General features: G+C 44.5%; 1 protein-coding gene across 2 annotated transcripts in view; it reads right to left on the reverse strand.

Moving 5' to 3' along the window:
* The window catches only part of OSTM1 (osteoclastogenesis associated transmembrane protein 1), a 52,031-nt gene extending 28,801 nt beyond the window's left edge, over positions 1-23,230 (reverse strand). The window contains exons 1-5 of one of the 2 annotated variants that reach the window (XM_073627037.1): positions 22,981-23,230; positions 22,074-22,930; positions 15,603-15,714; positions 11,347-11,441; positions 2,456-2,590 (exon numbers count right to left, since the gene is read on the reverse strand). In XM_073627037.1, coding sequence (XP_073483138.1) covers positions 2,456-2,590; positions 11,347-11,441; positions 15,603-15,714; positions 22,074-22,418 — 687 coding nt within the window. In that variant the 5' untranslated portion in view covers positions 22,419-22,930; positions 22,981-23,230. Of the gene's footprint in view, positions 1-2,455; positions 2,591-11,346; positions 11,442-15,602; positions 15,715-22,073 lie in introns of both variants that reach the window. The other variant, XM_073627036.1, reaches the window with a different exon arrangement.
* Positions 23,231-27,683: the final 4,453 nt, after the last annotated feature.

Raw genomic sequence — 27,683 nt, forward strand, 5'->3', positions numbered from 1 at the left:
CAGGGCTAAGATCTGTAATTCCTAAACCCCTTCTCCGATTTGGATGTACATGCCCTCAAATTAAACCTGAGAGTGCGCACTTTCAGCCCATATTTTTTAATGATAGCTTGAATATGTTTTGGTAAATACCTGAACAAAACTAAAATTGTGCCTGTGTCCAAATATATATGGACCTAACTGAATCTCTCTATTTAAGGTCTGAGACTTCATTCACACTTGTGCGACTTTTCATGCGACACTGGACATCAAAGTCGCATGACACGAAGCCCATTGTGTTTTCAATGGCACCATTTAAATTGGTGCGACTTAAAGTTGCAGCAACTTTGAAAAGGTGCCTGCACTACTTTGGTGCAACTTATGATGCGACTTTGGTCCAGAGAATGTAAAGTTGGATTAAAGTTGCTCCAAAGTCGCACTGGAAATCGCGTGACTTTGGAGATGTGCTAATGTGAATGGAGCCTAAACGTGTTGATAAAGTCAGACAGCTTTTTTGACTGCAGCAGCTGCTAGAGCTGCTTTAATGTACACAGCAACTCCTGGCTTTGATTAAAGTGAAAGCAAAGACTTCACATAAATTTGCATAAAACCACTGAATCTTAGCAATCCCTCCTCTCCCCTGAAGCAGCTGCTCCATGGCAAAGGTAAAGTGGGATCTTCTGCAACACAAGACTGCACCAGAATTGATTTTTTACCAGCACTATACCGCATAGGTAGGAGGGGGGGGGGGCAGTTTAAGCATATTTATATGTAGTCTCTACTTCCACTTTAGTCAGAGCTTAGAAATGAGGAGTAGGAGGGGGTCGCTGCAGAGGGGCAAAACAATTTGACGTGCTGTGCACTATGAGTAGGTTTTTTGGGCATGTGTAACACATCAGCAGCCAGTCAGTAGCATCATACAGTCTATAGCCCTATGTAAAATACGACTTCAAAAACCTATACTCCAGGTCTGCAATAAAGTGAACCTGAGGGGAGAGGGGAGAGTGGAGGGGCATCAGCGAACAGATTTTTGCTAATCTTGTCTTTCTACTAAGAACCCTGAAGCGATGTGTAAAACATCACTTGTGGGTCTGGACGTTTTTTTCTCATAGCCAATCTGGCTGGCGAAGAAGCTAATAGAACACTTTTAGCTTCAACAGGGCAGGTGAGACATCAAGGGTCTAAAAGACACCTGATCTCATAAAAGAGAACCTGTCACCAAAAAAAACTTTTCATCCCTTGTGTGATGAAAAATGAAGTTTAGTGAGCAAAATGTGTAAAAAAAAAATTAAGTTACACCCAAGCAATTAAAAAGATACCCCCAAAACATTTTTGAGTACACTACCCCCAAATGTAAACACACGCATGGAGGCACCTATGCATGAAACCTTTGATTCCGTTACACGTCACAAATGTTTTGCACCTCGGGTGAGAGCAATAATTCTAGGCCCATTTTTACAGTTAAAGTGATTGTAAAAAGTCTTGTTATTAAAAAAAAAAAAAAAAAAAAAAAAAAATACCCGCTCAATACAGTTGGTTTTGCACAGAGCAGCCTGGATCCTCCTCTTCTCAGGTCCCTCTTCCCTGCTCCTGGCCCCTCCCTCCTGTTCAGTGCCCCCACAGCAAGCAGCTATAGTGCTGTGGGGGCACCCAAGCCGAGCTGCAGCTCCACGTGTCCATGCAGACATGGAGCTTCCCTTCGGCATCACCCCATCTCTCCTGATTGGCTAACTGACCGATTGACAGTCGCGGGAGCCAAAGGGTGCCGCTGCTGTGTCTCAGCCAATCAGGAAGAGAGAGTCCCGGACAGCCAAGGTACTCGTGGACATCGCTGGACAGAGATAGGACTCAGGTAAGCATTAGGAGGACTGAGGGGGGCTGCTACACACTGAAGGCTTTTTAACTTAATGCATAGAATTTAGGATAAAAAACCCTCTACCTTTACAACTCATTTAACTCTAAATTGTTAACCTGTAAGCACTTTTAATATGTTGCCTATAGAAAATATAGAGTACCAAAGTTTGTTGCCATTTCATGGGCACACACACAATTTTAAGTCTTGAAATGCTGGAAATCTATTTGGTAAAGCTTCATCTTGTATACATTTCATTTGCGTGCCCCAAAATTACCTTTATTGTATTTTTTTACTGAAATTTTGCACTTGGAAAACTGTTTATGTGACATAAAAAAATAAATAAACTACCACTACTTTCCAGGGTGCCTGCTTTCAGAAAATATATGTTTCGGGATTTTAGGTTATCTTCGGGCCTACAATGGATTTTAAACATGTGTGCAAAAAACCCCCAAAAAACAGATCTGGCATTGAAAGGGTTAAATAACGCTATTTAACATTATAGTGTCTATATTGTAACTGGACACCATACTGATAATCTAACAACATCAACTGCATGCTGTATGTGGTATGTCAGCATATATATTTACATACTGTAATAATGAATTACAAACTGCTATTACTTACAGCATCTTCTAAATCGATACACAGGTGGTTGCCCTGTTCTAAGTTAGTGTACTGATCACTCAGATTCCTGTAGCTGACATTACACATATGGCAAACAACTGAAAGATTGCCATGTTGATCTGGGACTGTTGACCCCTGTAATAAAAAACAAGAATTATTTGCAGTTGTTCTAATAGATTAGTATCCACTATTATCACGCTTATAGGAACAATGTAAATCCAGACATGATAAAACGTGGAATGATCAGAGAACTGTGATTCCAAGCATATAAATTATTCATTTCTATACAGCGCTAACACATTTTATAGAATGTAGAAAGTTTAGAGTTGGCTAACTGCATGTGCAGCATGCTTTTCATTTACATTATCCCCTGCTATCGGGTCGCCAAGTGGGAAAAAACAAAAAACAAAGGAAAAATGCCTGGAAAACACTAATGCAACCACCACATTGAAGGAATATATTCAAATGTTCTTGGGTTTAGATCACTTTAAAGCGGTAGAAAAACTTGGAAAGGCAAAAGGCATAAGGTGTTAGTATGCATCGCATTCTAGCACATCATGTAAAACTTATCTCAAAATGAAGCCTTCCAGCGACACGCTGTCACCGCTGACAGGGCTTCCATCGTCACCCAGTCTTCTTTACAGGTTCGCAGTCTCCTGTTCTTAGAATGGCCGAGCTGCGATAATGTTACTGTTTTTCGGCACACGCATATATGCTGGTGAAGTCACCGGTGGCTTCACAAGTAAATCGCTCAGGGCATGTTTGGGAGATATATTCAGTACCTACAGGTAAGCCTTATTATAGGCTTACCTGTAAGTAAAACAAACAAAAGGCCTTTACTACCACTTTAAGTACCACTTAAAAGACATACTGTCTCCTTTCTCATTCAGGGCAGTAACAATGCTTTTGGAAAGGGACCATATCAGTAATATTTACCTTAACAGAGCTCCCTTGCTGCCAGCAACAAAACCCTGTGCTTATAGGTATGGTGTGACATATAAACTCCTCACATGTAATACCACTCAGGTCCAGCAGCCAATTAGTAGACTGGAGTAACATCACATGACACACTGTCATTATTTCCAAAAGCATCAGACACCAGTGCAGGCTGCATCGGACACAGGAGCTACAAGGGAGCGCAGGTTAGGAAAGTATAACCTGGGAGCCCTTTATAAAGCCACTGCTTAGGCAAAGTGGTGGTATCTTTAACCACTTCCCACCTGTAGGCCACAGGTTGAAGCGATTATACCAGGAAGCTACAGTCATGATCCTGGTGTGTATTTTTTTCAAACGGCAATTCTGTTTCTGGTAAAAGAGATCCGAGCAGCTTATACAGCTGCTGGATCACTTTTACAGGCAGTGTTATCGGAAGCTGCTTTTAACGGGCTCTCCTATCCTGACAGGGAGCCCAGTAACTATGTGATCGGCCGTGTTCATTGCTGTACACAGAGTGCAAGGAACCAACGTTGTTCCCTTCACTCTGCTGTCAAGAAACAGGAAATGCAGAGGATTTTGTCACTTCCGGTTTCGGTTTGTTGTTTACAACCAGTTTCCGGCTTGTGAAAGCATCTGACCAAACCGATCTTGGTTTGATGGGATGCTTTGGAGGCCAGAGGAGAGATCTAATAGACCCCAGATCCATAAAGAGGACCTGACACAGCCCATGCTATCACGAGGGATGTTCATCCCTCGTGATAGCAATAAAGTTAATAAAAAAAAAAAAAAAGTATGGTGTTAAAATAAAATAAATAAAAACATTTTACAGCGCCCCCATCCCCTTGTGCTCACATGCAAATGTGAATGCACATGCAAGTCCTAAACAAATGTGTAAATGGCGATCACACCACATGTGAGGTATCACCATGGATGTCAGAGCGAGAGCAATAATTCTAGCCCCAGACCTCCTGTGTTACTCTAAAACTGGCACCTTTCCGGGGGGGGGGGGGAGAGCAGATACCTGTATAATCCAGGTATTTGCTCCCACTACCGGGCATAGATAGCCGCAGTATCCGCAGGTATCTATGCCATATCCGGCGCCTCCTCCTTCCCCCCCGCTGTCTTCTGGGAGAAACACAGGTCCCAGAAGATAGCAGGGACCAGTGGGATCGCGCAGCGTGACTCGCGCATGTGCAGTAGGGAACCAGGCTGTGAAGCTGCAAGGCTTCACTTCCTGATTCCCTTACTGAAGATGGCGGCGCCTCCACCCGAGAGCCAGATCGGCTTCGGGTGCTGACATCGCTGGCACTCTGGACAGGTAAGTGTCCAGATTTTAAAAGTCAGCAGCTGCAGTATTTGTAGCTACTGACTTTTTAAAAAATAATTCGGCGGAACTCTGCTTCAATCTACCGGAAGTTTGTCGCCATTCCACCGGCGTGCTCCATTTTAAAGTGTGACACTGAGCCTAATGTCATCTTTTATATTTTACAAAAAAATTGGTAATAAATTGCGTTTTTTGTGCACTATAAATCATCACCGCAATTTAAAAAAAAAAAAAAAAAAAAAAATTGTGGTTGAAAAACTGCTGCGAAAAGCTGAGTTAGACTTACCGGTAACTCCTTTTCTGAGAGTCTTCCAGGACAGCCCATGAGACCTTGGGCTCCTCCTACCAGGACAGGAAACACGTCACCCCCACCAGATAAAAGGGCGGTCCTCCAGGCCCATGTCAGTATTCTCAAGAACCGTAGGACCCTGCAAAACATATGCATAATACACATAACTTCAGACAATACCGGGTGGGAATCCGGCTGTCCTGGAAGACTCTCAGAAAAGGAGTTACCGGTAAGTCTAACTCAGCTTTTCTCCAAGCGTCTTCCAGGACAGCCCATGAGACGAGGAGCCAGAACTTACCAGTCTAGGGAGGGACAACTGCCTGAAGGACCTTACGACCAAACGCCTGCTCCTGAGCTGATAGGAGATCCAGGCGATAATGTTTAATGAAGGTTGAGTAACTGGACCAAGTGGCAGCCCTGCAAATTTGTTCCGGTGAGGCACCAGCCCTCTCAGCCCAAGACGTAGACAAGGCTCTAGTTGAGTGCGCAGTAACAAAAGGTGTAGGGATCTCCCTAATTTTGTAAGCTTCCAAGATGGCTTGCTTTATCCATCTAGCCAATGTGGCTTTAGATGCACTATTCCCCTTGTGAACTCCAGAAAAGAGGACAAACAAGGCATCAGTTTTCCTAAAGGTCTTCGTGACCTCAAGATAGACCAAGAGAATCCTTCTTACATCTAGAAAACTAAATTTTCTTTCTAAGTTGCCCTGTGGCGAACTACAAAAGGTTGGCAATACGTTTTGAGATCGGTGGAATGTACTTGCCACCTTGGGCAAAAAACCTGGATTGGTTCGTAACACAACTCGATCCTCAAAAATCGTGAGGAAGGGCTCCCTAACTGATAGGGCCTGCAACTCACTTACCCTACGAGCTGAGGTAACAGCTATAAGGAACACAGTTTTTAATGTAAGTAATTTAACTGACATACTTTCCAGAGGTTCAAACGGAAATTCTACCAGAGTTTGAAGTACTAGGGACAGATCCCACGTTGGACAACTTCTCACTACTACTGGTCTGGCCCTAGAGATAGATTTGAAAAATCTGGCTATAGTGGGATTTTCCAGGAGAGAAAACTGGAGGAACACACTAATAGCTGCCGCCTGTACCTTTAAGGTAATAACAGAAAGACCTTTGTCGACACCCTCTTGGAAAAATTCCAAAATAGACGGAATATCATGAGTTAATCTATCATTTTCAGATAACCATGAGTTAAACCTTTTCCAAACTTTGGAATATATGGCTCTAGTAACTGGCTTCCTGCAATTAACGAGAGTCCTGACTACTTTGTCAGAGAACCCTTGGGCGCTCAGTATCTTTTCTTCAGATACCAGGCCGTCAAGTTTAAGGAAACCACCTGAGGGTGTGATACTGGACCCTGCAATAATAGGTCTTCCCTTTTCGGAAGACTCCACGGAGGCTCTGAAACCAGAGACTGTAGCAGGGAAAACCATGGCCTCTTGGGCCAAAACGGGGCAATTAGAATCAGATCTGTCTCTTCCAGCCGAAACTTCCGGAGGACTTCTGGAATCAGCCTGATTGGCGGAAAGGCATAACATAGGCCTGGAGGCCACGGGTTCGCCAGAGCATCGATCCAAGGCTTGGTCTGCCGGGTTCATGGTGATATACGCGACTGTCGCTATATTATCTGACAGGATTTGGAGGTTGTGACCCCTGATCTCCATCTGAAAAGACTGGAGGGCTCTCTGGACTGCAAGTAGCTCTCTTTGATTGGATGAGGCCCTTGCCTCCTCTGGGGACCACTCTCCTTGTGCTACTGCATTGCTGAGGTGGGCCCCCCATCCCCAGGAACTCGCATCCGTGGTAATCCTTCGGGAAATGGGAAAGGACCATGGGAGACCTCCTGCTAGGTGCTGACCAGCTCTCCACCACCACAGGCTTCTTTTTATCCTGTCGGGAAGCCAGATCCTTGACTCCAGGGACCTTACGTCCCCGTCCCAGTTTCTTAAAAGAAACCTTTGTAACGGACGCTGACGGAGTCTCGCCCATGGTACTGCTGGAAAACATGAGGTCATAAGACCCACTGCCCTCGACACCTGTCTCAGGAGAGACCGACTGGTTGGTCTGCAATGTTGACATAGTCTGGAACACTTTGGTAATCTTCTCCTGAGGAAGAAAAACTCTTTGGTTCACGGAGCAAAAATCGTAACCCAGATAAGTTACTTTCTGGGCCGGAATCAAGGACGATTTTTCTTTGTTTATTAGCCAGCCTAGGGACTGTAAGAAGTCCTGTACAGCCTGGAGATCTTCCAACAGCCTTTGGTATGATTTTGCCACTATCAGGAGGTCGTCTAAGTAAGGGATAACCGTTATTGCCTTTAATCTTAGAGGAGCCAGCACTTCCCCCAACACCTTCATAAAGATGCGTGGGGCTGAGGAAAGACCGAAGGGGAGGGCCTGAAATTGAAAATGTCGGGTCCCCATACCCGTCTTCACTGCCAATCTCAAAAACTTTTGGAAGGCTGGATGGATAGGGATGTGAAGATAAGCATCCCTTAAGTCCAACGTGGCCATAAAGCAGTTTGGGTATAGTAGGTTTTTGATTGTAAAACCCGTCTCCATACGGAAATGCTTGTATCTGATGGACTTGTTTAAGGTCCGGAGATTCAGGATAAGTCGAAACTTTCCTGCTGGCTTTCTGACCACAAATACATGGGAATAGAATCCCTTGCCCCGCTCCGATCGAGGAACAGGAATCAGGACTTTTTGATCTAATAAGTCTCCGATCTGGAGACCCAGAGCCCTTGCTTTCTCCCGATCTTGTGGAGGAAATGTGACCAACAAACGTTCTGGTGGTTGGTGAACAAACTCCAGCCTGTACCCGTTGGTCACTAGGTCCAGGATGAAGGGGCTCAGAGTGACTGCTGCCCACTGTGGGATGAAGGCCCTCAATCTCCCTCCCACCGGGGAACACAAGTCACTGCGGCTTGGCGGGCTGTTGAGGAGGGTTAAATAGCACTCCCCCTTTGCCTCTGCCTTTGTGCCCAGTCCAATGCTTTTTCGGCCTGCTGTCCTTTTCTCTAGGACTCTGTTGCCTGTTTTGGCCACGAAAAAATTTTCTGGCTGTCTGAACTCTCTTTTTCTCTGGAAACGCCTTTTTCTTATCAGCCGTGCGTTCCAGTGCCTCCTGTAGACCTGGGCCAAATAAATGATCGCCAGTTAAAGGAAGGCCACAAAAGCGCAACTTGGAGGCCGAGTCCCCTGACCAGGTCTTAAGCCAAAGGCTTCTCCTGGCCGAGTTCACTAGAGCCGAAGTCCTGGCTGACATTCTTACCGACTCAGCGGAAGAATCTGCCAAAAAACCCACTGCCTGAAATAGGAGAGGAAAAGACTTTAAAATTTGCTCTCTGGAGGTACCTGCTGACAGATGTGACTAAATCTGAGTCAACCAAACCTCCAGATTTCTGGCCACACAAGTGGAAGCCAAAGCTGGTTTCAGGTTTCCAACTGCTGAGTCCCAGGCTCTGTGGAGAAGGATATCCCCCCTCTTGTCCATCGGATCCTTAAGCGTACCCATATCATCAAACGCCAGGTCCGAGTTTTTTGAAACTTTTGAAAGAGGTGCGTCTAACTTGGGATTCTTATTCCATGGCTGCGCAGTGTCCTCATCAAAAGGAAACCTCCTTTTTAGGTTACTGGAGAAGAATGGTTTTCTCTCAGGATTATCCCATTCCAGTTTAATAGTATCAACCAAATAACTATGAACTGGAAACACTCTTGATTTTCTCTTATGTAATCCTTTATACATAAGATCATGTTTGGATAACTGAACCTCTTCCTCTTTTAATTCAAGGGTAGTATAGATAGCCTTTAATAAGTCATCTACATCCTCAACAGATAACTTAAATCTTGAGCCTCGAGTGGATTCTCTATCTCTGGGCTCTGTATCTGACCCTGATTCTTCCAGAGAAGAACGGGTAGATCTGACCTCAGCCTCAGAGTCTTCACTCTCTGCCTGCTGCGGAGTGCTTACTGACGCCTTCAGTGAAGACGGACTCTCTGCTGGAGTCTGGAGCTTGTCAATAAGCGTTCTAAAGGAACTGAAGGTGGACGCAAGCTCATCCCTAACAGAAGTAAGCATCTTCTGGCAAGAGGCAACCGGGTCATCCTTTACTAGGCCTTCTATACAGGTGCGACAAACTGCTTTGCTCCATGAGGAGCTCAATTTGTTTGCGCAAACCGCACATTTCCTTTTAAGTGGCTGCGCTTGGGCCTTGTCCTGAGTCTTGGTCTGCAAGACAAAATAAATGACCCACAATGTAATTAAAGCCACACAATCACTCCGTAACACCACGTGCAGGAGGGAGGAAATGTGTCCCCTTACACCCACTACTACAGAGGGGGGAGGGGGAGGGAACACTCACAGGGATAGTAAGGTGGTGACAGAACACCCCAGGCTTACCTGTGAGGTGCTGGTGTTGGGAACTGCATCCGCTGCCTGTGCAGGTACTACAGGAGGATCCATTCTGTCCCTCTTGGTCATCCACAGCCTGGCTGCTTAACACCAAGAAACACCAGCAGCCAGCGTTCTCTGTTCGCGCCGTTTATGAAGACTGGAACCTCGTCTCCGGCGCCCGATGATGATGTCATATGCCCCGGAAGTAACCCTCTCCAGGCACTTCCTGTGGGCCAGCTTGGAGCGCAATAGCTCCGCCCCCTCGAACGCTGCGGCTTCCTCCATTCCTTGCTCAGATCAGCCAGGCTGTTGGCAGGGAAGGACAACCGAAGCTCAGCTGAGCTAGAGTGCAATGCACTGCGCTAGGGGCACGACCTCACACCGGTCCTGGCCCTCTCCAGGCACTGAGGACAGAGAACAGCAACACAGCCAACCTCCCCAGCGGTGTGCTGCTTCTGGCAGAGGAAGAGGTAAGTGATATGCCCCAGAAAAAAAGCCATACAAAGCCCCTGCTTATAAGGCCTATGGGAGCAGGTTCCATGAACATGTTACCCCCCGTCCGGAGGAAACACAAATAACTGACATGGGCCTGGAGGACCGCCCTTTTATCTGGTGGGGGTGACGTGTTTCCTGTCCTGGTAGGAGGAGCCCAAGGTCTCATAGGCTGTCCTGGAAGACGCTTGGAGAAAATATGATGCGACTTAAAAAAAAATTGCAGCACCTACCATTTTACTCTCTCGGGTCTCTGCTTAAGATATAACTAAAGGCAAAACTTTTTTTTGGGGGGGGGGGGTTGTATAGAGTGGAGATGGATTAGAGCACTTGTCAGATTTTATTACTGTCTATGCCCCCATTAGGGAGATACACCCTCTCTTTCTGTCTCAAAATATATATATATATATATATATATATATATATATATATATATATATATATATATATATATACACACACACACATATATACATTTACATTCATTCATACATATAATGTTTGGGGGGTCCAAGTAATTTTCTAGCCAAAAAAAAAGCACATTATTACATGTATGATAAAAAGTGAGAATTAGCCTGAGGGTCAACCAGTTAAGCCCCAAGCCTTACGCATTATGAATGGGTAATGTGACATATGATTCTAGTACTGCTAGGAGTGGAAATTCTGCATGGTATAACAGGCTGGAGACACTGGACTTACCACATAAGCTCCTGCCCCAAATAAACTTTTAGCTAAAGTCCCTGCAACAATTGAACACAAATAGATAGTGGGAGGAGCTTGGAGCACCCAGAGCAAATCCATAACAGCAAAGATAGATCAAACATATTTTATGAATATATCATCCGATTAAATTTTTTTTTTTTTTAAACAAAAAGCTTTTATTAATGTTTGAAAATAACATTGGTACAATCATATTAACATTTGTACACAAGTTTCATATAACAGTGAATAATTGACTTCAATAATAGAGTATTTACTGGTAAGGCCACCAAGGTGGTTTCGTATCCAACCTATTGTTATATTGATAAATTATTTGGAAATACTAATTATTTGGAAAGCTTTGTATAGAAAAAATCTGTTATTTATTTTAAAAGGGAGAAGGAATAGGACAGCAGGGTAGAAGTGATAACCACTGGACAAACATGCAAACCGTATCCGAAACAAACCTCCCAAGTAATTTGTTTCCAAATTGATCATGAAGAAACGGTCTGACAAGAAGGAAAACTGGCAAAGAGCAATGGTACCCATGTTTTTTTGTCACTTCCTAATCCTTACTATCTCTAATCTTATAGTCCATAAACGCAAGGCACTCTCCGACCTGTTTTAATATGAAGAAATAGAAAATGCAAAAAAAGTCCTAGAAAACACAATAGCTTTCAAACCATTCTGTATATACTTTCCTAAAATTAGTCTGAAAATCTAAATAGAGGATTTACCTTGGTGATGTTGAAACATTGCATCAACTCATCAAATAACTTCATAAATGTAGCTGTGCTGTCCAGTACACCCGTGTAGTTCACATTCAAGCAACCTTGGGAAATGAAAGCAACATACAGCAACATTAGCGATGTTTTTTTTTTAACACTTAAAGTTTTATAATTAGAAAATGGAATCAAATAACAAAAAAAAAAAAAACCTGCATTATAGCAACCACCTAAAAATTAGGAATACTGGGTTGAATTATGCCTATGATCAAACCCATTACCTTTGACTCGGAAAGAACTACGGCGTAACTGGACCAGCAGAATTTAAAGTGTGAAGGGGGGGGGTTTGAGGCTGCATGACGGGTGAAGCATGCACAAAAGCTGGAGTCGGGCTTAAAAAAAAAACAAAAAAACAGAAAAAAAAAACCACAACACTACACTGTAATTAGTTGTTCCTAATAACTGCAACTAAGTACAACGCATTTTATTAATTTTTTTAACAAGAAAAAAGTTCAATGTATTATGTTTACATCTTAACAAGCACTGACATAGAAACACCTGTTTTTGTTTATCAGTACAGACAGAGCTGCACACAGCTGCTGCACAGATTGAGAGCTAAATGTCCAACTAGTAGCAGGTCCTAGGCAGCTACAATCATGGGTATGTGCTCAGTGGGGCAGGACTGTAAGACATCCTAGGTCAGACCTGGGCAAACTGCGGCCCCAGGGCCCTTTGGCGGCCTATATTTGGCCCTCGATGCCTCCACTGTTAGCATGTCTCCAGAAGCCTGTCAGCTTTTTCACTGAGGAAGCTGACAGGTTCAAAGAGGCATGCTGACAGAAGTCTGTGTGAAGAGCTACAAGAACTGGAAGGAAAGAGCCTTAGACCCCTTTCACACTGGGGCGGTTTGCAGGCGGTATTGCGCTAAAAATACCGCCTGCAAACCGCCCCTAAACAGCCTCCGCTGTTTGTTCAGTGTGAAAGCCCGAGGGCTTTCACACTGAAGCGGTGCGCTGGCAGGACGGTGAAAAAAGTCCTGCAAACCGCTTCTTTGGAGCGGTGAAGGAGCGGTGTATTCACCGCTCCTTCACCGCTCCTGCCCATTGACCCTTTTTCGGCCGCCAGCGGGGGTTAAAACCGCACCGCTAGCGGACGAATACAGCTGCAAGAACGACGGTACAGCAGCGCTAAAAATAGCGCTGTTGTACCGCCGACGCCCCCAGTGTGAAAGGGGCCTTAAGGAACTGATTGGTACAGTGGGGAGGCTCAGTTCTGGCGGGAGAGAGTTGCCTAATGCCCCATACACACGGTCAGAATTTCCGACAGAAAAAGTCCGATGGGAGCTTTTCATCGTATATTCCGACCGTATGTATGCCCCAAAGGAGTTCTCCCGTCGAAAATTCAGACGGACTTACATAGAGAGCATGCTCTATATTTTTCCGATGGAACAAATTCCTATCGGGAAGACCGCTCGTCTGTATGCTGTTCCGATGTACCAAAAATGACGCATGCTCTGAAGCAAGTAAGAGACATTGTATGTGTTGTCCCGTCGTACGTGTTGTACGTCACTGCGTTCTGGACGGTCAGAATTTGGTGTGACCGTGTGTATGCAAGACAGCTTGAGCGGAATTCCGTCGGAAAAAAAAGAGACATCCCAATGCTCCCCCACCACTCTGCTATCCCAAGTTCTTCCTGTGTTAGTCCCTGCACGCTGCAAACCCCAGGAGCCATGTAACTGTTCTTCACTCCAGGACAGGATCTGCAGAAATTCCCGCTGTAACGATCTCAGGCTCTCTCCTTCCAGTCACAGTGCTTTTCAGGGGGCATTTGACAGGTGGTTTGACCCTATAATGCTGCACACCACCACAATCCTGTTCATTGCACGCATTTGCACTGCAGCCCCATTGAACTCTGCACTCAGAGTTAAAAATGCTGCGGCCAAGAAGCAAAGCATTGTGGCCACGGCATGAACAAGCCTGTCTGTTTCTACCGCACCCATCTCCCCCCCCCCCGGACCACCTGTCTATGTTTATGTACTTACAGATCCTTCCCAGGTCCAAAATCAATATTGAGAAGAAAAAGTTCGGCCCACTACAACAGTCCCAGCAGCCTAAATTGTTGTAAAATTGAAAACTGATCTCCTCTCAGTTTTGTTTTATAGACCGGGCAAGGCTTAGAACTTCAGTCAGAATCTTATTCCTGCCATTATTTTCCCCATTAGGCTGGATTCACACCTGTGCATTTTTAGTACTTTTTGCATTTTGAAGATTTGCACTACAGTCCATTTAACATGGGTTCCTATGGAACACGTTCTGTAGTGCAAATCTGCAAAACGCAAAAAGCACTAAAAATGCATAGGTGTGAATCCAGCCTAACAGAGAATGCCACATCCTTTGTTACTGGTAAAGACAATATGAAAAAAGCTCTCCAATGGGAGCACAGACAATACATAATATTTTCAGTAAAGCATGAGGGTTAGAACATACATTTGGTCTTTTAAGCTGTTTATTTCCCTGATGGGAAGATTCCCACTTCAGGCAGGAAGTAAAAATATCCCCAATATGGACAGCAATAAAAAAAAAAAAAAAAAAAAACAGATATAATTAGCTTACCCTCTCAATGCAATAGGTCCTGCATGTTAATAAGTAGGTGAATACCAGAAGAAAAAGTTGGAACATTGATAAATGGCATTAAAAAAAAAAAAAAAAAAAAAAAAAAAAAAAAAAAAAAAAAAAACACAGACCGATTGCCTGTACCACAATGATTAAAGTGGATGTAAACCCAATGTCATCCTTTCTAAACTACTGCCATAGGGGTTATCTATAAGGATATACATGCCTCCTGCATGTATCTTTACCTGTCAAATGTCTCCCCTCTGTTTTGAGAGCTGAAAAACTGCAGATTCTGTGGGTGGGTCTGTTGTCTGGAGCTCGGTGGGTGGAGTCGTGATGTCAGTAGACTCCCCGCCCACCTCTACACTCCCCTTGTCAATATGCATTTTCTCCTGTGTATTTCTAACACTGAACTTCTGCTATGATCTCGAACATCCAGTGAAAAGACAGGAAAATAACCACATGATTTCAGCATGCCAAATCATGCTGAGGTGTGGAACAGCCAATCCTTGCAGAGCTGCTGAAGAAAGGAGTGGGGGTGGGAATTAAAAAACAATGCATGTCTTAGGGTCCTTTCACACTGGGGCGGTTTGCAGGCGCTATTGCGCTAATAATAGCGCCTGCAAACCGAACCGAAAGTGCCGCTGCTTTAATTCCAGTGTGAAAGCCCTGAGGGCTTTCACACTGGAGCGGTGCGCTAGCAGGACGGGAAAAAAAGTCCTGCTAGCAGCATCTTCGGAGCGGTGAAGGAGCGGAGTGTATACCACTCCTTCACCGCTCCTGCCCATTGAAATCAATGGGACGGCGTGGCTATAACGCCGGCAAAGCGCCTCTGCAGAGGCGCTTTGCGGTGGTTTTAACCCTTTCTCGGCCGCTAGCAGGGGGGCAAAACTGCCCCGCTAGCGGCCGAATACTGATGGGAAAGCGCCACTTACAATAGCGGCGCTTTACCACCGACAACGCCCCTGTCCCAGTGTGAAAGGGCCCTTAGGCTAGTGCACAAGATATGTAAATCACCTGTCACTCACAGCAAGGGGGAGGATTTGCCAAAGTTTCTCTCTGTTTGTCAAGATTTATCTCACTGAACAATAAAAGAGGATTGCTCAGAGGTGGATTAACTCTTTGTGGCAAGACTGGGCTCAAATGATAGGAAATCTTATACTCTACATTATGACATCAAAAAAAAAAAAAAAAAATCGGGTTTACATCCACTTTAGTTATAGCGGTTATGTTACTATATGTACATTTGTTTCTTTGTTGTTTTTTTTCTCTGTTCTCAAGGGATATGGTACTCCCGCCATATGTTTAACATGAGGGCTGTTCTGCATTCATGGACTTACCTGTTTTATCTCTTATTCTCAAATGAAACTTTGCATAATGAAAATGGGGTGTGGGGTGTGGTGTTTCTCCCCGACACAGCTTGCTCCCGGATGGGGTGTCTGGGACAACACACCTCACACTACGCTTAACACCCGGTATCGTTTATGCGGTTCACCTATACCTGTTACCTTTCTATGTCACACGCCCTTACTCAAAGGTTTACCCTCATCGTGTCTCATTGTATGACAGACTTTGTTTTACTGCACTTTTTATGTTCTTGTGAAAAACTTCAATAAAAAGCATTACAAAAAAAAAACCTGATTATGCAATACTCACTTGCACACTTTGAAACAGTCCACACATCATCATAGAAATTATTAAGTGCAACAATGACTTGAACCCTATCAGAGCGAAGCAATGTGGTTCCACAGCTTAATGTGCTGCTGTTCTGCAAATAGAAATATTAGGAATGAGATTGGAAAGCTACGATCTTACAAAACAATATAGCAAAATGAAAATGCTAAGAATATAAGCAAACTTTTTATTGGATAAGGAACTAAACATTATCATGGCAGCAGACTGTACTTAAGGGTTAACAAGACACTGCTACACAGAAATAGTCATATAGTCACTGAACAAAGTCACATGCACCAGAGAGGAAGACTGCAACCTTTCATATGATCTACTGGGAAACATAAATCGTTTGCTTTGTAACTTCCTTCTTGATCCTTATTCACAGAAAAAGTTTGTAATATTTGGAAATAAACAGTGTACTTTGAGTTGGCACTTTTTCCCCCCACAGGGCTCATGCACACTGCAGCTCAAGAAAAAAAAAGCTGCTTTTACAGACATTTGAGCTTTTATTTTAGCTTGAAGAAGCTTGTACTTTTTTATTGATATTCTTTGAGCATAAGCGTTTTTTTTTCCCCACAAACCTTCCCTCCCAGCCAGGGTGGATATAAAATCGATTAAAAAAAATATTTATATATATATATATATATATATATATATATATATATATATATATATATATATATATATATATATATATATATATATATATATATATATATATAATTTGGACTTTGATTTTTATCAAATTTATTTTAATAAAATGCTTTTGGAGTAAAAAAAAAAAAAAAAAAAAAATCTATCTATCTAAAAGATAGTTTTCTATTTAAGATACATTAATCATTTAGTTTATTCAGCATGAAATGAAGCTTATTTATGTAGCATGAGGCTGTATATTTTGCAATATTAAGATTTATGGTAAACTCATTCAATGAATCCAAGCTCTGCAAGCGGAGATAACATGCACTGCATTGATGATTCACACAATTTCACATTAACCATGAGATAAAACTAAGTTCAGGAATATTCCTTTATCTTATTGGTTTTCCAAATCTATGTACACTGCAAACTGTATGATTGAATTGGTTCTGATATTGCTGTTTTACTAACCTGACAGCTTATTATTCTAGATAGGAAACCTTCATTTTGTTTGCAAATATTAAAGATTCTAACTGCCAGAAAGAATAAGTGCTTACATTTAGAGAGCACCTGTCATTTCAGATCCATCATGGCAGCGCATGTTAGCGGGCATCCACTCACCTGCTGCCGCCATCTCCCTCACCTTGTTGTGTCACTGCCACATCACAAGCCGTCCCATTAAAGTGAATGGGCCTGTTGGTGAGTCAACAGCGGGTCAGAAGAGGAGCTGCTGCAGGTCAGAGATGACAGTTACTAGTAAAAAGGCTTGATTTAAATCATAATTTTTAAAGAGCAATTTAAATCGACTTGATTTAAATCAAATCCACCCTGCCCTTAGTTCATTTATTTATTTTTATTTTTTTGCTTTTACATGCATTTTTTGGGCACTTAGGCGTCTTTTCTGCTCGAAAGCTCCTCCCAAAAACGCAAGTTTGGTGGGGGTTTTTCCTGCCTCTAAGAGCATGTCTGTAAACTCCTAAAAATGCCATAGTGTGCATGCACTGTGCATGAGGCCTTATAAAAAAGCCAGTAGTGTTAGCTGTAGAAAGCTGTAGCCGTAGAATGAGTTTTACAGCATTTTTTTGCAGTAGTGTTTTTTTAGTTTTTAACAGAATTTGACTCCCACAAAATCTTATGGCTCAAAAAACGCAGATAAACCAGAATAGCCACATTTTTTATTTTATTTTTGGTGTTTTTCAGAGTTAGAGCATTTTTACAGCCAAAAAACTCATCTCAAAACCCACTAGTTCTGTTTTTTTTTTTTGCAGGCAGAAAACGCCCCTACCAAAAACTGCTAATAACAGCTTACAGTGGGGACGGAAAGTATTCAGACCCCCTTAAATTTTTCACTCTTTGTTATATTGCAGCCATTTGCTAAAATCATTTAAGTTCATTTTTTTTCTCATTAATGTACACAGAGCACCCCATATTGACAGAAAAACACAGAATTGTTGACATTTTTGCAGATTTATTAAAAAAGAAAAACTGAAATATCACATGGTCCTAAGTATTCAGACCCTTTGCTCAGTATTTAGTAGAAGCACCCTTTTGATCTAATACAGCCATGAGTCTTTTTGGGAAAGATGCAACAAGTTTTTCACACCTGGATTTGGGGATCCTCTGCCATTCCACCTTGCAGATCCTCTCCAGTTCTGTCAGGTTGGATGGTAAACGTTTGTGGACAGCCGTTTTTAGGTCTCTCCAGAGATGTTTATTGGGTTTAAGTCAGGGCTCTGGCTGGGCCATTCAAGAACAGTCACGGAGTTGTTGTGAAGAAACTCCTTCGTTATTTTAGCTGTGTGCTTAGGGTCGTTGTCTTGTTGGAAGGTAAACCTTCGGCCCAGTCTGAGGTCCTGAGCATTCTGAAGAAGGTCATCGTCCAGGATATCCCTGTACTTCCCTCAATTGCAACCAGTCGTCCTGTCCCTGCAGCTGAAAAACACCCCCACAGCATGATGCTGCCACCACCATGCTTCACTGTTGGGACTGTATTGGACAGGTGATGAGCAGTGCCTGGTTTTCTCCACATACCGCTTAGAATTAAGGCCAAAAAGTTCTATCTTGGTCTCATCAGACCAGAGAATCTTATTTCTCACCATCTTGGAGTCCTTTGGGTGTTTTTTTTAGTGAACTCCATGCAGGCTTTCATGTGTCTTGCACTGAGGAGAGGCTTCCATCGGGCCACTCTGCCATAAAGCCCCGACTGGTGGAGGGCTGCAGTGATGGTTGACTTTCTACAACTTTCTCCCATCTCCCGACTGCATCTCTGGAGCTCAGCCACAGTGATCTTTAGGTTCTTCTTTACCTCTCTCACCAAGGCTCTTCTCCCCCGATAGCTCAGTTTGGCCGGACGGCCAGCTGTAGGAAGGGTTCTGGTCGTCCCAAACCTCTTCCATTTAAGGATTATGGAGGCCACAGTGTTCTTAGGAACCTTAAGTGCAGCGGAAAAAATTTTGTAACCTTGGCCAGATCTGTGCCTTGCCACAATTCTGTCACTGAGCTCTTTAGGCAGTTCCTTTTGACCTCATGATTCTCATTTGCTCTGACATTCACTGTGAGCTGTAAGGTCTTATATAGACAGGTGTGTGGCTTTCCTAATCAAGTCCAATCAGTATAATCAAACACAGCTAGACTCAAATGAAGGTGTAGAACCATCTCAAGGATGATCAGAAGAAATGGACAGCACCTGAGTTAAATATATGAGTGTCATAGCAAAGGTTCTGAATACTTAGGACCATGTGATATTTCAGTTTTTCTTTTTTAATAAATCTGCAAAAATGTCAACAATTCTGTGTTTTTCTGTCAATACGGGGTGCTGTGTACATTAAGGAGGAAAAAAATGAACTTAAATGATTTTAGCAAGTGGCTGCAATATAACAAAGAGTGAAAAATTTAAGGGGGTCTGAATACTTTCCATCCCCACTGTATGAGTGCATGGACACCTAGGATAACATGCTGGGGAGTTTATGGACTACAGAAAAAAACATCTGAGCCAAAAACAGCAGCTATAAAAACATCCAATGTGTATGAGGCCTTAGAGTCTGAGTCCAACAAAAAGTTATATTATATTATATGTGTAATTTGCTAACCTGAGGTCACCCATTGGGTAATCTAATGCTAAGATCTCATGGGTCTTTACTTAGGATGAGCTCAGGCATGTTCGCAACCCGCACATGCAGAGCCCGCCAGGAAGTCGGCACTGTACAGCGCTAATCGCAGGCAGTGAGACAATTTCCCAATCTGCGGCTGCAGAGATCCAGAAATGTCTCATTGCTTGCGATTAGCGCTGTACAGTGCCGACTTCCTGGCGGGCTCTGCATGTGCGGGTTGCGAACACGCCTGAGCTCATCCTTATGCCACGTACACACGAGCGGAATTTCCGTCTGAAAAATCTTGGATGGTTTTTCTGACGGAATTCCGCTCAAGCTTGGCTTGCATACACACAGTCTCAGAAAAGTTCTCTAAACTTTCGACCGTCAAGAACGCAGCGATGTACAACACTACGATGAGCCGAGAAAATTAAGTTCAATGCTTCCGAGCATGCGTGGAATTGTTTCCGAGCATGCGTTTTTTTTTGCGCATCAGAATTGCATACAGACAAATGGAATTTCCGTCGAACTTTTTGCGTCGGAAAAATAGAGAACCAGCTCTCAATCTTTTGCTGGCGGAAATTCAGACAGAAAAAGTTGGATGGAGCATACACACGGTCGGAATATCCGACCAAAAGCTCCCATCACACTTTTTTTGTGAAATTCCAACCGTGTGTATGCAGCATTAGTCTTTACCTGGCCATATACTAATAGTTATTTTTCATTCAGCTTGCAGGATCAATGAAAGAAAATCCAGAGCACAGACAAATAAATCTCCCACTTGAATTTTGACAGCCAGCAGGGCCAGCTGTGTCAATACTGGAGCACCTGCTGCATCTAAGGCCCCTTTCACACCAGCAGACTGATCGGACCACCCATTGTTCTCTATGAGGTTGCGGATGTCAGGGGACAGGTGCCAGTATCTCATCCGGTTCCGCTAAAAACAGACAGATGGGGATACGTTCGCCATCCCTCCGGGGGAACAGATGGGTATGCAGTCCGTTTACATCCAAATGCCCCATAGAGAAAAGCAGGGCTATGTCCAATTCCACTCTGCATAGCAGAGAGGACATGAACACGGACCTGTCATCCCCCTGCTCAGCAGGGATCAGCAGACATATCCCCTGCTGAACAGGTGGATCTTCTTGGATGGATTTCGCCCCATGTGAAAAGAGCCTTATTGAATGTGGCCGCTTTTCAGCAGACTATTTAACCTAGAACATCACTACCCAGTTCAATAGTCACCAGTCAGTTTTACCGCTTGCCAACCAGCCTCTGTCATTATACTGCAGCAGGTTGGCTCGATCCCGCGAATCGCTGTACCGCTACGGCGGTCCCTTTAACAGCTATAGTAGGTGCACGCACGCTCACTGCACAGCGGGGGAGCGCATGCGCGTGGCCAGTGGCCGCATTGTCTGCTGGTCACCCACGATCGCTCCACAGAGAGCCAGAAAGAAATTGTCTTTTTTGGTTTATAGTGCAAAAAATAAAAATGGCAGAGGTGATCAAATACCACCAAAAGAAAAGCTCTATTTGTGTGAAAAAAAGGACGTAAATTTTGTTTGGGTGCAAAAATTATATTGCAGCTTGCCAATTCTTAGATGTGATGGCTGTATCAGTTTCCTTTTTTAGGCTTTCTTTCTTCTATTTTCATCTGGTGATCCGGCCAGAAAGTCTGTTTTTCAACAGAAAAGCTCTCTCGCAGGTACAGGGATGAGACAAACCATTTATCACTGACAGGGTCGCTCACAACGATCAGCTTTTATTTATCTAAAACCTCTCTCTCAAAAAAAGAAAAAAACTGTTTGATGTAACTGATTATAAAATGTTTGCTGTCGTTTGGCTTCAATTTGATACTGTATGTAAATCTGCTAGTACATCCAACACTCCCCTACCGCCAGACTGACACTGTTAATGTCCAAATGTCCCTCTTCTTCCAGGATGGAGGCACACTAATACAGGAGGTGTTAATGGCCAGATCACCTGGTGAAAATGGGGGAAAAGGGGAAAAAAAAAGAGAACACATATACAGTCACTACTAAGGGTGAGCTCCGGCGTGTTCGCACAGCCCACATGCAGAGCCCGCCAGGAAGTTGGCAATGCGCTAATCACATGCAGTGAGACATTTCCCGATCTCTGCAGCCGCACATTGGGATCATGTCTCATTGCCTGTGATTAGCGCAGCGCAGTGCCGACTTCCTGGCGGGCTCTGCATGTGGGCTGTGCGGACAAGCCGGAGCTCATCCTTAGTCACCACATCTAATGAGAGGCAATACATTACATTTTTGGTTTTGGGTTTAATACCACTTTAAATGCTTGTTTAGGTCTGGAGTACTGGAAAAGGCATTTTTACTTACCTGATCACTGCTCTGCCCCTACCCCCCCCCCCCCTGCTCACTGGAGTGCTGGCCTGCTCAGCCTCTCAGTGGCTCACCGAGAGGCTGAACAGGGTGCCAGTCCAGGCATGTGGGCGGCTCCTGACTTCAGTGTCGTAATCTTGCCCCAGCCTGGACCGGCTCTGTGGCGTCAGCAGACAGCGGACTTCTGGGTCAAAGGAGTGCAGAACGAACTGCACTTCTGTGATCCACAGGAGAAGTACAGCCAAACGAGCTTTGACTGTACTTCTCCTTTCATTCTTCCTTAAAATATTTGGAAGCATTACAACATAATCTGCATGCTAAGTAATGTGGAACTGTGTAAGTGAAACAAAAATTAAATAGTAACAAACCTGCATATGACTTCCGATCTTGTTCATTGTAGCTTTGAGTTGTGCGTATTCCTTGTAGCAATGCTGGCACACTCGCACGGGCCATGCCATGCCTGCCAAACAGCTGCTAAGATCGCCACTATTGTTAGCAAATTCATGTAGGAGCTGGATACATATATTGGGGTCCACTTGGTGATCAGGGGAGGAGAAGGGTGGGAGCAGAGACAGAGAAAGCTGCTCTGCCCAAACTGACCTTGCCATCAAACTTGAAGTGTCAGAGCTCTGGGCATCAACAAGCGACCCCATACCCATAGAGACCTCACAGAGGAGCAGGAGGCTAATGATCAGTGCACTGACACTCATCATACTGTCCTAGGGTGTGCACACAACACACAGCACTCTCTGTCTATTACTGCAAGCAGCCCAGCCCCTTCTAACTGAGATCTACAGAAGAAAAAATAAACTTACTACACACAGCCTGGACCCTCAGAAGTGAGATCTACATATGAGAAACATACTACACACAGCCTGGACCCTCACAAGTGAGATCTACAGATGAGAAAGATACTACACACAGCCTGGACCCTCACAAGTGAGATCTACAGATGAGAAAGATACTACACACAGCCTGGACCCTCAGAAGTGAGATCTACAGATGAGAAACATACTACACACAGCCTGAACCCTCACAAGTGAGATCTACAGATGAGAAAGATACTACACACAGCCTGGACCCTCAGAAGTGAGATCTACAGATGAGAAACATACTACACACAGCCTGAACCCTCACAAGTGAGATCTACAGATGAGAAAGATACTACACACAGCCTGGACCCTCAGAAGTGAGATCTACAGATGAGAAACATACTACACACAGCCTGAACCCTCACAAGTGAGATCTACAGATGAGAAAGATACTACACACAGCCTGGTTGGATGTAAACAGTACAAGGAGCTGGGTGTTACATGTGATGGCATGAGCTATCCCTTTACTGCTCAAGTATAAGAATATAATCCAGCACACAGCATCACCTAATACACAACACACCTCCCCTACACATACAACAATCGTACTCACTACAAAACAGCGATATAACAACATGCATCATTAGCAGCTGACCAGTTCCTGAGCCCAGCACTTCCGTGTGCAGAGGAGGAGGAGGAAGGGGCGGGGCCTCTGCACATAACCCTTTCTCCTCCACAGCACACTGCATGCTTACTAGTAGTGTGTCCCAACCCACACTCAGCTGCACTTATTTCACACATACTGTTCATTGCCGTAATAGTACTGAACAGAGCACAGTTATAGAATCATCCTGTGTTTGGTAGTAGTACATGTAACACTATAAGGCTACTTTCACACTAAAGGCGCTTTTCAGGCGTTTTTGCGCTAAAATAGCGCCTGAAAACCACTTCCCATGCCTCCCCAGTGTGAAAGCCCGAGTGCTTTCACACTGGGGCGGTGCGCTTGCGGAACGTTACAAAAAGTCCTGCAAGAAGCATCTTTGGGGCGGTTTGGGAGCGGTGTATACAACGCTCATAAACTGCCCCTGTCCATTAAAATGCATGGGCTTCTGAAGCGCCTGAACGGGCAGTTTTAACCCTTTCTTCAGCCACTAGCAGGGGTAAAAAACATTGGTAAAACGATGGTAAAGCTCCGCTAAAATGAGTGGCCACTCACGGCCCCAGTGTGAGCGTAGCCTAATAATGATCATTTTATTCAGGGCTTCTTTTTTTTTTTTTAGAGAATAGGTGCAGGTTACCCCCCCCCCTCCCCACCTCCCTTGTCTCCGCTCCCTACCTACCTGCCATCCCTTGGTTTCACCTCCCTGTATTGCCCCCTTTTAGAGACTACAGAACCAAGTATCATTGTGGCTCAAAGGGGGTGTGGTCTGAGTTTGAGATGAATGGGGGATGGAGGGAGATAGAAAGAAATAGAGAGGGAGGGAAGGAGAGAGAAGGAAGAAAAGAAAGAGGGATGGAGGGACAGTACGCCCAGATCCTACAACACAATAGAAATATGTGTATTCCATAAAGTTTAACAATCAGAAGATAAAGATACTCCAAACACCTGATGTTAGCGCTTCAATTATCCCGGCACCATGGCTGTTATGGTGTGTGGATGATTGAATCGCATTATTATTATTACATTGTAATATAAAATAAAATATTCTACATTATGATGAGTTGAACTCAGTGGGAGCCCTGTGTGTGTCCCCTGCCACTAGATGCCATCAGGTGTCCCCAGTGGAGTCCCTCCTTCCATTAGGCATTCCCAGCAGAGTCCCTCCTTACATCAGGTGTCCCCAGCAGAGTGCCTCCTTACATCAGGTATCCCCAGCGGAGTGCCTTTTACATCAGGTGTCCCCAGTACAGTACCTCTTACATCAGGTGTCCCCAGCAGAGTGCCTCCTTACATCAGGTGTCCCCAGTACAGTACCTCTTACATCAGGTGTCCCCAGCAGAGTGCCTCCTTACATCAGGTGTCCCCAATACAGTACCACTTACATCAGTTGTCCCCAGCGTAGTGCCTCCTTACATCAGGTGTCCCCAGTACAGTACCTCTTACATCAGGTATCCCCAGCGGAGTGCTTCTTACATCAGGTGTCCCCAGTACAGTACCTCTTACATCAGGTGTCCCCAGCAGAGTGCCTCCTTACATCAGGTGTCCCCAGTACCATACCTCTTACATCAGGTGTCCCCAGCGGAGTGCCTCCTTACATCAGGTGTCCCCAATACAGTACCACTTACATCAGTTGTCCTGAGCGTAGTGCCTCCTTACATCAGGTGTCCCCAGTAAAGTAACTCTTACATCAGGTGTCCCCAGCAGAGTGCCTCTTACATCAGGTGTCCCCAGCAGAGTTCCTCTTACATCAGGTATCCCCAGCAGAATGCCTCTTACATTAGGTGTCCCCAGCGGAGTGCCTCTTACATCAGGTGTATCCAATACATTACCTCTTAAATCAGGTGTCCCCTGCAGAGTGCCTCTTACATCAGGTGTCCCTAGCAGAGTGCCTCTTACATCAGATGTCCCCAGCAGAATGCCTCTTACATTAGGTGTCCCCAGCGGAGTGCCTCTTACATCAGCTGTCTCCAGGACAGTACCTCTTTCATCAGGTGTCCCCAGCAGAGTGCCTCTTACATCAGGTGTCCCCAGCAGAGTGTCTCTTACATCAGGTGTCCCCAGCAGAATGCCTCTTACATCAGGTGTCCCCAGCGGTCAGTGTCCCCAGCTGAGTGCCTCTTAAATCAGTGCCCCCAGTGGAGTGCCTCTTAAATCAGTGCCCCCAGCGGAGTGCCTCTTAAATCAGTGCCCCCAGCGGAGTGCATCTTAAATCAGTGCCCCCAGCGGAGTGCATCTTAAATCAGTGCCCCCCGAGGAGTGTTGGCTGCAGACGGAGTGTTGGCTGCAGTCTAGCTAAATCTCCTCTCGTTCCTTGTGTTCAGTGGAGAGGGGAGGGGCCGATCCATGCAGCTAACCCCAGCTGGAGAATTGTGAAGAGAGAAGCCGATTCATTGGCTGCATGGATAGTCTCCTCCCCTCTCCACCAAACACGAGGAATGAGAGGAGATGTAGCTGAACACAAGGGGAAAGCTCTCACGCCGGCGGCTATTTTGTTGGAGCCAGGAGCAAAACATTTCCGTTTTTCCATGGACAAAAGACAAAATCCCGAATTGGGACAGCCTCCGATCTGGATGAGGGTCCCAAAATTGGGATTGTCCCGGGAAAATTGGGACTGTTGGCAACTATGGACTTGCCAGGCTTCACAAGTTTGTTGCACAGTTGTAGCAAGTCTGCATTGCTTCAACTTTCTTTGCAAACATTCTGCAAGTCTGCAGCAAGTTCTGGTTCAGTTATGTTGTGCAATAGTCATCCCATGACAGGGGCCATTGTGGCTGAATTTTCATGCTGTAGACTTGCAGAGCTCTTGCTGTAGACTCACCACTGCAACTTTGCTATTGCTGGAGACTTGCCATGCAAATTTGCTACAAATTGGAAAAGTGTCAACTGGAACTTGTGCTCAAAGTGCTCTTCAAGTGTACAATTTGCCAGTGAAAATGTGCAGCAAGTTAACAGACTGACAATTCAACACTGCCACAAATGTGTGGTAAGTTATCCTTGCTATTTGGGAATAGACCCTCTAGCAGCTAGAAACAAAAGACCCCTCCCTCAACAGTAGGTCCCACCAAGCAACAACTAGCCCGCCCCAGTAGCATAACACCCTCCCAGCAGCAACCCCACTTATGGGTAAAGAAAATCAGCACAGCAGGGGTATTTGTATTTTCTAACTCAAAGCTATAGTGGCAGCTGAGAAAACCCTTGTAGGTGAAAAAGTCAGCACACCGGGGGTTTTTGTATTATCTATAAGAGAAGAGGTGTATCGCTCAGAGCAGTAGAACCACAAGGTAACAGTAATTCGTATGAGCCATATTCCGGGTGCTCAGGCTGCCCTCTCAAACTCCAAAAGACAAATAGTCAAACAAAGGGGACAGGCGGCAACTCTGTAAATTCTTATAAATTCTTTATTGTAGCATATCAGTGGAAAAAACTGTGGCTAACGCATTTCAAAAATAAGCCTTAATCACAGCTGCGATCAAGGTTTATCGCCGAAATGCGTTAGCACTGCTTTTAGCCACTGATATGCTACAATATAGGATTTAAAAGGATTTACGGAGTTGCCGCCTGTCCCCTTCATTTGACTTTTTGTATTAACTACCTCAAGGCTGTAGTGGCAGCCGAGAAAACCTCCCTGAACAGTAGATCTCCCTCCAAGCAACAACTGACCCTCGCAGCAGCAGTAGATCCTTCAGCAGCAAGAATAGAACCCTGCAGCAACAATAGACACCCATACAACAATAGATCCCCCAGTGTTAATAGATCCCCTAGTAGCCAGCAACAATAGACTTTCCCACACACCCCAACACCCTTTGCCATTACAGACATTCATTGCTGGAGGTGGCAGAACTGTGTTCTCCCACGTTCCCGCTGAAAAAAAGCTGTGACTTTATTGATAATAATCAAATAATGATATGACATGTAACTATTGTAAATATAGCTGTGTTTAGGCAGGCTGGCATTTTTGCCGTAGAAACCTGGCCCATTCACACTTTGCCGTACGTATGCTAAAGCCCAGTACACACTATAAAAAAATCAGCCGAACGATCATCCGGTTTTTCTAGATGTTTCACAGCAAGTAGAATATGAGGATGGTTCTAATGTACGAAAATTATCCTTCAACAAAGGCTTTTCTTTTTTTGGCTACTGTTTCTGATTATGTGCAGTCTTTCGTATCCGATTTTTCTCATACAAAAACCATGCGAAAACAGAACCCATTAAGCATTCTGTTCACCTACAAGAACAATTTTGGAGTTTGGCCCTTCGGAAATTTTCGTTTTGGATGTCGAAAGTTGTGTACACACTATACGAAAATTGAATGATCGTGCCTGGTACAGAATTTTTCTTCCAATTTTCTCCTAGTGTGTACCCCACTTAAAAGAGAAGTATGGGATTTGTTCATACTTACCCGATGCTTCATCTGTCCCCCGGCGGCTCTAAGACTAAGAACCAAATGATCAAACACCACTGATTGCTCGGTTCTCACAGCTCCCTGAGCAGAGAGCTGGTGACTG

Source organism: Aquarana catesbeiana, linkage group LG04 (assembly GCF_042186555.1).
Source record: "Aquarana catesbeiana isolate 2022-GZ linkage group LG04, ASM4218655v1, whole genome shotgun sequence".
Taxonomy (NCBI): Eukaryota; Metazoa; Chordata; class Amphibia; order Anura; family Ranidae; genus Aquarana; species Aquarana catesbeiana.